Genomic DNA, 9,856 nt, shown 5'->3' on the forward strand with positions numbered 1-9,856 from the left:
AGTAATAACGGAAAGATGAGCAGTGTTGTATTGTGCGATTGTGGCATTGGCGTGGCGACATGACAATTCCATTTGCAAACGTCAGTACTATCCTGGAAAAGTCTCCTTGAAACTGCTCCGGCCTCCGGACAAAAACTGGAAGAGCGCGAGCATTTTGTGCAGTGTTATTAAACTCATACCAACACATCAGCGTACACACTATTATCTTGCAAGACAAAATTAACCACAGAACTGCACCAAAAACCTCTGACAGAATGATGGCACACACATTAAGAGAGATGAGGTGGGTGGCAGTAGCAACACCAGCAACCAGCTTGGATTCTCATGGGAGGTACGGAGCAACCATTCCTGAGAGAAATCCCAGACTGCTTCAGTTACACAGCACAGGCTACAGATCCTACTTGCTAGCATATGGGATTCTGTATACTGAACCTACATATCTATACTTTGTATAACCTAACCTAATAACGACCAAATATACATGCGCAGTGCTACAGAAAACCTTGTTTACCGCCCGCGACCTTGGGACAGTAACCTCAATTATCAAGGATCAGTACACGGCGTACTGCCACTGGAACCTTTGGCACCAATTTGTCGTCTGCTAGCTTCGGATTTCAGGGTGGAATGGGGAGAAGATTCGCCTGTCTTTCCTGGTTCATCGGGTGACACGCACTGTTGGGAGGAGTGTGGCCTAGCACATTTGTGGCTTCCAACTTTATCTGTAACAGAAAGCACGACATTATTGTATCACTGCAGAAAGCAGAACATGTAACAGTGCTGAATAAAACAAGAGCTAAGTTTGCTGGCTAGAGTAAGTTGTCAAACACTTTATCCATTAGGAAACAAGATTTATACCACCTTCATCTGGCCTCTGTGTCAGAAAGCTTGATTTAAACACCATAACATCAATTATACTTGGGTCCGGTGGCTGATATATGACATATCTAACTTAATTGTTACATAGCAACACTATATCACGTTTCTAAAGCAGAAAAAAGTATCACTTACAAAATCTAGCAATGAAAGTAAAGTATAACTTGAGTACCTGGAGAGAGACATATACTGTACTGATCCAAGATATCTTTCTTAACCTGTTCAAATTTATACTCTTATTTGATATTAAGAAAATATGGCTACACAGGTTCAGAGAAAGTTTTGTGCAAAAAAGCGAAAGACCTGCCAGCGGTTATGGATAAACTCGGCTATCTCCCGAACTTTGTTCTTCAGTTGTGTCCTAGAGACACATGGAAATCTCTCATGTAATACCTCCACCAATTTGCCCATCCCTTGAGAGCATGATGTAACTAGTTTGGCCTACATAACAACATGATTTAATAAGAAATCTTACACTTTCAGTTCAAAAAAAAAAAAATCTCACACTTCAGAGAATAGTGCCATCTAAATGTCTCCCAGAAACTTACAAATTCAGGCATGTCTGAATCTGAAATGGACTTGGATGGTACAAGTGTTCTAGGGCTCTTTTTATTTGATCGGCAAAATGCTGTATCTTCCATTGTCACTTTAACAACCATAGGCACATCAATGATGGGCCCGCTAGGGTATTTCTTCATACAAAGAGCTTGCAAACAGAGTCTCTCTGCAGTGATTTCTTCAGCTTTCAGCAGGTCAAGTTTCTTATGGTCTAGGTTGGATATGACTAAAGGCCTGTCGATCCTGAGAGCATCTTCAGTGGCATTATGAAGAAATTTCTGCTCAACTGTAACCCTAGGGTTGCTCAGCATGCTGCAGGTTTCATCAAAGTTGACACATACTGGCTCATATTGCACGCCCTACATAAAAGAAAACAAGGCTCTGAAGACGCAATCATGCAATGACAGGAATAAAGAACACAATTTTCACATGACAATATATTGAGGTGTAATCCTACGTTAGCATTTCCATGTTAAAAGTGTTCTAAAGAGCATCCTACAAGACACTATGAGCAGCATCCTACACATGAAATGGTAACATTTAGCAACTGTAAAATAACTTACTACATGCAAATCCAGAGTCAAGTAAATCATCTGTGGCAACTGCATCGATAGGTTGTTTGAGTTTTCTTTTATTTATCATAATTAGGGGGCCCTATTAGCAATACATATATCACAAGAATGTTTGCCCACCTATCAAAACAAGTAAAATGCAACATGCAATAGAAAGATGAAATTGACATGCTCAGAAGGTTAGAGAGGTGGCTTTAAGAAAGATATACCTCATCCTCTGAAAGATAATCATTAGGCACTACAAAACTGTTCTCAGTTTCCTCTTCCACATCAATCATGGAATCGTGTTCATTCTTAGTCTTATCTTCTTCCTCAGAATCAGATAATGTTTCACCAGGATCCTCCTGCACAAAGACTATATATACTTAGTATTCTTCCCCAAAGCTGATAAAATGGGGAAAAGAGAAAGTACCTCTTCCCATTCTTCATCACTATCAACATCGTAATTGAGTTCTGGATCCCTCTGAAAGGGTTGCCTTGCACTAACTGTAGAACTGTAGAACCCATCTTATATGAAAATGCTATGCATGGAACAAAAAATCACTAGTTGAATTCAACTATGCTATCCTCTAAGGAAAATTTTTAATTTTAATAAAACAGATGAAAAAAAATCCAAATAGAGAAATCTATGTAATCATACATAATATCTGGAGCATACCTCTTCTTTCTCCAGGTACCGTAATATGCCGGCCTAAAGCTTCTATCAAACTGCAAAAGCTTCTTCACAAAAAGAACTGAAGATGATATGCTATTCTGAACTGTTCTAAAAGGGATATTCTTCTCATGAGATGGCGTTTTCAGTTCATCAAGAAGTTTGTTGAAATCAAGGCTTCCTGTGCTCTCCTGTGATGACTGCTCTTTTATTGGAGTCGACATATTATCAGAATGTGAAGTTGTAGCTGACTTCTGTAGCTTTAGCTCAGGAAACAGCTGAACCTTAGGATTTCTCCTAACACCCCAATGGTGCAATCTGTTATGGTGAGAGAGTTTTTGCCATCTAGAAACATGTGACCTGCATTGTAAAGTCACAACAAAGTTGGCAATCTTCAATGATGCTCAGATGATCTGTCTGCGCTCCCCATTAACACATCATTCTAATCGTGACTTGCATTTTAACCTTTCTAACTAGAATATAATGAAAATGTTGGGCAAATTTTTTTTCTTCATATTGATTGGATATACAAGCTTGCAACCTGATTGTAGGTCGTTTTAGTGATTTATTGCCAAATAACAATCTTATTGTATGCTAGCATATATTATTAACTGAAAACTTCAAATAGATGCAGATGCAAAAAATTATAACTTACACCCAGAATTCCTCCACACTCAAATGATTTACTTGAGATAGTGTACGGTCCATTGCAGATGTAGCTGCAATGGAAGGTTCTTCAATAGATCCTGATGATTTTGAGCATGTAGTCTTCTCCAAGTGGTGACTACTAGAACTTTCCATGATGCTATTCGGCTTTTTTATGAAAAGACATTCCATGAAGTTTGCTTGCTTTTTAGTGGAAGCTTTCCTTTTCAACTCAGCCTCTTCCTTCTCTTTCCTCTTCTTTGCCCTCTCTGCTTCTTCCTGATGCTTCTTTAGCCGCTTATTGTCTCTCTCGATACGTTTTGCTTCCCTCTCAGCTTTTTCTTTCATACGTTTAAGTTCCCTATCCTGTAATGTCATGAAAGTTAATTAGAATAACAGATACAGCAATGATTACAAAACACATATGCTAATTTACTATAATCTTCCCCAATAGGAAACTAGCATCTAACCTGGGACGCATTACTACAGATATTAAGAAAGTCATTACTATCTATTACAGTACAGCAATATAAATGCAGGGATTACTTTACAACAGCATTCTTTATTGCAACAACTAATCCAAGCTCAGCATTTCGATCTTGATTGGAAAACAGTATGCACAATACAGAATCTAATAACTACTCTAGGCATCATGCTTGTGATTGGAAAGTTACCCTTGCATTTTTTTTGGTGAAAAGCCAAAACCAAAGCAATAGTAAATCAATGTTCCAGCTATTATCTACAATTTTAACTTGTAATGTACAAGCTGAAATCTTTCAGAAGTTCACTTAATCGTTTCACTGGTTCTAATATTTTATTTTAAACATCTAATGCTACTATAAATGAAAATGATTAGATATACTTCCAGTACTAGATCCTTAAAGATGCAACTTACAATGGGGCAAAATTCATGTACGAAAGGACAAAGAAATAGAAACAAAAGTTTTAACGTCAAATGAGATAAGAAATAAATAAGCATATTTTAATCAACTTTCAGTAAGATCCAACCAGTTTCCAATCAAGCCTCAGCTTCAAAATAACCTCCATCAAATTTTAAACCACCAGGTAATAAAAATCAGCCGATACAAATGTTTGAAATATCACTGAGCACTACAAGCTATTTTAGGCAAAAGTATTTCAATGGAAGCAAACCATGGCCTATGTAAACCAGTAATATAGCACCATCAGATATATGGGAATATAGATTTTCTTAATCATTTTCCAAAAAAATTTACCAGTAATTGCAACATTAGATAAAATACTGAAAAAGAAGATTTTTTGTATATCGAAAGAACTTACTTTTTTCTTTTCCTCATTTTCAATCTGCCTCGCCATCATTTGCTGTTCCTTCATGGCTTTCCTGGTAGCTTGTAACTCTTGTGCTTCTGTTTTGCTGTGCATTTTAGTTCTGCAGGTAAAAGCAAGATCCAGTAAGTAGCTAAAAAATTTTATGATATGTAGATGAAGTAAGATAAGTACATGTCAGCATCATTCTTTTGCTTTGACTTCTCAATGAAAGAGCAAATCTCATCTAGATTTGGCACTTCCACAGCATTTACTGAATGAGAGTCCTCGTTGCTATGAGTATTAGGAGCGTCATTGGCAGCCAGCTTGCCTGTAAGATAAAATACGGAGAAAACATTGAGCATCCCTTTGCACATCTGTGATTCATACCATCATAAATACAACATACACAAAACTCATGTTGTACTATTGTAGGGCAAGAACAATAAGTAGAAATGTCCAGGAGCTATTACAATGATAACATCCCATCAAAATTAAATCACAAATTTGTAATAGAGTGTTAAAGTTGCACCAAGTCACAGAACTACAGTCTATTTGACATATACTTCGACAATTGTGAATTGGAACTAATGCAGTCCAATGTGTAATATAATATCTCCTGTACTAAACTGCCCAATAATACAGTAGAATTGCCAAATATCAACGTAAGTGGTACTGGTTCATATATCCTAAAAGAATGACCATTCATTCATCTACGACAACCACTTCCATCTTAGGTTGGACTAATTGATAAAGCTGCCAATATATATTGTTGGACTGAGGATAAAAGCCCCCACCCCTCCCACTATAACACCTGGGTTTTATGGTCGGGTTGGCTAGGTGGGGCGTTCTAACTTTATCAAAGCCGAGGTCCTGGGTTCGATCCCTCCCGGCCACGCATTTCCGCTGCGCGATTTCCCTGGCTGCGTTCGCTGAGACCGAAGTGCTGAGACCGGACAGGTGGCACAGCCCCGCGGCTCGCCCGGCTCGCACGCAGTAGGGGGAATGTTGGACTGAGGATAAAAGCCCCCACCCCTCCCACTATAACACCTGGGTTTTATGGCCGGGTTGGCTAGGTGGGGCGTTCTAACTTATATGACTGCATGCAGAGCATCTAAATTATGGAAAACAAGCTTCAATGGCTTCCTAATTTTATAAATTAGATTATGCACCCTCAATACACATTGGATGGTTAACAGCATAATTGCTAATTACATGCCCTTTTTCAATAGGCCAAACTTAATATACATATTTCAATAGACCAAACTTAAAATAGACCAAACGTCAATCAAAACCATTGAATGGTCAGATAATAGCATATTTCTAAACAGCTGCAGCGTACCACAAATGCATGCATTAAAATACAAAAGTTACTAATATACATTAAGTAGTATGTATCTGGAAGTAACACAGATAACTTAAAACAGGACACACCAGACTTTTAGTTACCAAAGATGAAGCTTAACGAAGGAATTGCATGGGTAAGTTCCATCAAGACAATAATTGTTGTTGCAATGACCAAACAATAGTAGCAGAATAAATAAAAATATTTAATACCCGAGTTCTATGCAGATGACAATTGGTATGAAATCAAACATGTTCTGTTCCAAAATGCACAGAAAAACTATAAAAACAGAGACAAGTGCATTAGTGCATACAGAGGCGTTTGTTCATTCAACCAAATATAGATAAGCATGGCGAAACTATAACTGAGCATAGATTACTAGCACTAATCTAAGTATCTAACTGAGATCATGCAGGTGACTACCAAGCACTAAAGTAGAAACAAATGTTTCTGATGTCATATAATATAAATCCATCAACATTAACAGCTTATAGTTTTATCCCTTTGAGGAGAAACTTGGGGAGTAGAAAAATTATCATACCTGAAAGAGCCAGAATCCTTTCATGGATAAGCTTCCGAGCTGTCCGTCGAATGCTTAAACCTTTATGTAGATGCGAGGGTAACAATGCCAAATCTTGTGTCTGTCCCATGGACATATAATAGATAAAGAAAGTAAGTATGGCCATTCGATGAAGGAGCACTAGACACAAAAAAAGAATAGTAATGTGTCTTAGATTATTACCTCACAACACCAAAAGCTTGAATTCAACTCATCCTCCAGCTCATCGACATCTATAGCACAAATCCCATAAGAAGATCTCTTGCCAATGTTGAGCACTGAGTTGCGCACTGAAGAGACAGTGACACCATCTTGCAGTTTCAACCTTTTGTGGATTTTATCTGTTAACTTTGCACAGGGAAGACTGCTCTCCTCCAGCAAGCATGCTATAATCGAGTCGCCCGTCAAGCTCACAAGCTCCTCTGGATTCACATGATGATCAGAAACCTCCTTGTAATATTCATACAATGCATCAAGTTCTCGCTGCCATTTAGCAGATACAGATTGTTTATCCACAATATCCAATTCAGAGAAGGCCATCTTCCTCTTCTGCTGCTTCTTGGCTGACTGTGTTGATTCATGCTCACAAGAGGCATCAAGACACATAGCAGTGGCTGCACTGGATGCACAATCCAGAGCTGATTCCTTCGCTTCATCGCCATCCATCAGAAAACCTTTGAAAATGTGGATTAGGCATTATGCATCAATGCAAAGAAGCCAACCAGCTAAAAGTAAGAAAATTATGCCATCTGTACAGTTATTTTCCAGCAAATGTTTGACGACCAACAAGAGAAGTTCAAAAGAGAGAGAAAATCCACTAGATTCATAAAAGCCCCCTGATCAATTCCCTTCACAACAATAACGGTAGGAAACCACTGTTGGTTCAGTTCCAATGAACCAAGAAAACCCCAATAAATTGATTGTTTTTTTCCAGAAAAGATAGGCAATTAACCCCATTGCTGGCAGAAACAAGTCATGATCCGTCCAAATTTTCTGGAGGTGATTTAAATAAAATCAATTAAAATGCTACCGATTCAGTTCCCGTCAACAGAGCAACCAAGAAATCGACTCTTAACTACAATTTGGGCTAGCAAGAAGCCAAGAACTACTCCTAGCTCCTGCTGGTATAATCAAGTAAAAGCCCGCTATTTCCGTCCAAGTTTTCTGAAAGGGATTTCAAGAGAGAAAATCGCTGAAAATAACCACATAAGCAAAAAAAAAAACAGTCACCAGCCAAGAAAGTAGCGGGGAAACAAGGAACCACCCATTCCGCTCAGTTCTCCAATCCAAGCATCAAGAAACGAAAAGAAAAGCAGCCAGAAAAGAAATAACCTTGAATCCTCCACACACCAAACGAACCCCACCCCCCCTCCCCCCAAAATTTCCCAAGAACCCGCGGCAATCAGTTCCGCATTACCTCCCAAGTCCCAACGCAGCCCAGAAACCAACCGGCGGCCGCGCACCTGGGCGGGTCCTCCGACGATAGCTTCGATTTCCCCTCTTCCGCTTGCTACGCCTCGTGTCCCTCGCTGCTCCGGTCGGCCGGAGGTTGCAACGTTTTCTCCGCGACAGCGTGTAGAGATTCGTGCGGCCGGGGAAGCAAATGGCGGGGATCTGGTTTCTGGAGGGCACTGGAGCGCGACGGGGGCGCGTTGGGGTGGGGGGCGCGTGGCGGGCGCGCCTTCCCGCCAGAATGCCGGAGGAAGAGGGTGTAGAACTGCTAGACGTACACGTCGTGTGTCCCAGGTGGACACCTGATGTGGTCTTTATAATGACAGTAAACATGAGGAAAGATCTGGGGGTAGGATTTCTTGTAGCCTAGCATTTAGTGTCTGGAAATGTTATCTTTGTATTTCTTGGATACATGTATATGCATTTAGTACAGGTGATGCAAGCAAAAGTTAAATGAAACAAACTAGACATATTTTATGAAGACAGATTTTTTCTATGTATAGATGTGCTACTATTAACGCATAGAAATGTATATTTAATTACTATCTCCTGTTTTATATGTAGTGGTTATATATTCTTGCCTTACAACATAAGGACGTGATCAATCGGGCACATAAGTTAGGCAAATTTTACTAGCATACCAATTTCAGATTGAAATTAAATGATGCCGTGAAAGATCTAGAGACATTAGGTTTCTAATAATTTAAACTGATATTTTATCTTGTGGTGATGGTTTCTCATTTTTTATAGTTATCCACAAATTCACTAGGCAAGAAGTGAGGTTGTGTATACCATAGGTGCAATTTGCATTACTTGTGTGGAATCAAATATAATATATAATTACAAAATTACAAAACTCTACTTTCACTCAGTTTGGAGGGTGTTTGGTTTGGAGAGGCTTATAATAAGTGCCACCTAATAAGCCCTAAATAAAACTTATTCCATCCAAACACCTAGATTTACGGGGGATGGTCCTTATAAGCCTCTCCATAAGCCCATAAGCCTCTTGGAGAGGTGCTTAGGCCAGTCTCAATGCACAGTTTCATGGTATAGTTACCTAGACTGGAAACTAGATAACTGAGCCAGTTAACTTTCATGGGAATGAACTCCTCTCTCATCACATCAAACTCCTTCCTTTTCCGTTCTCGCCATATCAACAAAATTGATGATGTGTCATAGAATTTAATACCATGAAACTCTTTATGAAATCTCCATTGAGACTAGCCTTAGGCTATTCTCAATGTAAGTGTCATATGAGTTTCATTCTTATTAAATGAAGCGCCCCCTCATAAGAGCAGACTTAAATGTGATACAAACATTAGTCCCAGGAGGCTGATGACATATTTATTACATCAGATGGTTCATTACCGTACAACTCTACGCGACAGTGAGCAGAGAAGCACCACTATCGCGAGGATTACAATCCACACACACGCAACGATATTAAATACAAAAAGGGTGTCATCAGAGTATTGCATCATGCGGTATCTCCTGCGGGTGACCCTAATCCATAGGCAAGGCTGGGTGCAGGACGGTACCCCTACTCAACGTCGTCAGGTACAAAGTCTGGATCTTCTTCTGTAAAAATAAAGAATGGGGTGAGTACAAATGTACTCAGCAAGTCCAACCACACCCACGGAGGGGGTATAAACAGAATATAATGCACAGGGTAAATCAAGGATAAGGCTAGGGTTTGATTTGCGGAAAGCAATATTTTATGCAGGGGTTCATTTGAAACAAAGCATTTTTCCAAAACCAGTTTTCTTGTACCGAGTAACACGAGGGGTTGATCCACACAGGATCCAAGTTTTAAGCTGCTACCGGACTCCTCATCCGCCGTAGCACACGGCACAACTGCCAGATACTTTTCCAAAACAACTCACGCCAACCCATCCCAAATTAAACACTAGTTATGT

General features: G+C 39.5%; 1 protein-coding gene across 2 annotated transcripts; it reads right to left on the reverse strand.

Annotated features, from left to right (window-relative positions):
- Nucleotides 1–247: 247 nt before the first annotated feature.
- Nucleotides 248–8,188, reverse strand: LOC120668203 (chromatin assembly factor 1 subunit FSM-like). 2 transcript variants are annotated; one of them, XM_039948080.1, is made up of 13 exons: nt 7,906–8,188; nt 6,672–7,162; nt 6,471–6,570; nt 4,780–4,915; nt 4,600–4,708; nt 3,311–3,666; nt 2,662–3,015; nt 2,416–2,497; nt 2,213–2,347; nt 1,422–1,790; nt 1,177–1,314; nt 1,046–1,091; nt 248–719 (listed from the first exon to the last, which is right to left on the reverse strand). In XM_039948080.1, the coding sequence occupies exons 2-13, from the start codon at nt 7,152–7,154 to the stop codon at nt 544–546; spliced, it is 2,484 nt and encodes an 827-aa protein (XP_039804014.1). In that variant the 5' UTR covers nt 7,155–7,162; nt 7,906–8,188; the 3' UTR covers nt 248–543. The 2 variants fall into 2 exon arrangements, with proteins under 2 accessions (XP_039804014.1, XP_039804015.1); XM_039948081.1 differs by having other exon boundaries at nt 251–719; nt 7,952–8,188.
- Between the last annotated feature and the right edge of the window lie 1,668 nt (nt 8,189–9,856).

Source organism: Panicum virgatum, chromosome 2K (genome assembly GCF_016808335.1).
Source record: "Panicum virgatum strain AP13 chromosome 2K, P.virgatum_v5, whole genome shotgun sequence".
Lineage (NCBI taxonomy): Eukaryota > Viridiplantae > Streptophyta > Magnoliopsida > Poales > Poaceae > Panicum > Panicum virgatum.

Bases quoted from the DNA above. Each gene is read 5' to 3' on its own strand.
- LOC120668203 (XM_039948080.1), bottom strand. From the start codon at position 7,154: ATGGATGGCGATGAAGCGAAGGAATCAGCTCTGGATTGTGCATCCAGT. The intron at 4,709-4,779 runs GTACTTATCTTA...TTTTACCTGCAG, and splicing joins CAAAAGAATGATGCTGACAT to AACTAAAATGCACAGCAAAA. The intron at 2,498-2,661 runs GTATGCTCCAGA...TGGGTTCTACAG, and splicing joins GGTACCTGGAGAAAGAAGAG to TTCTACAGTTAGTGCAAGGC.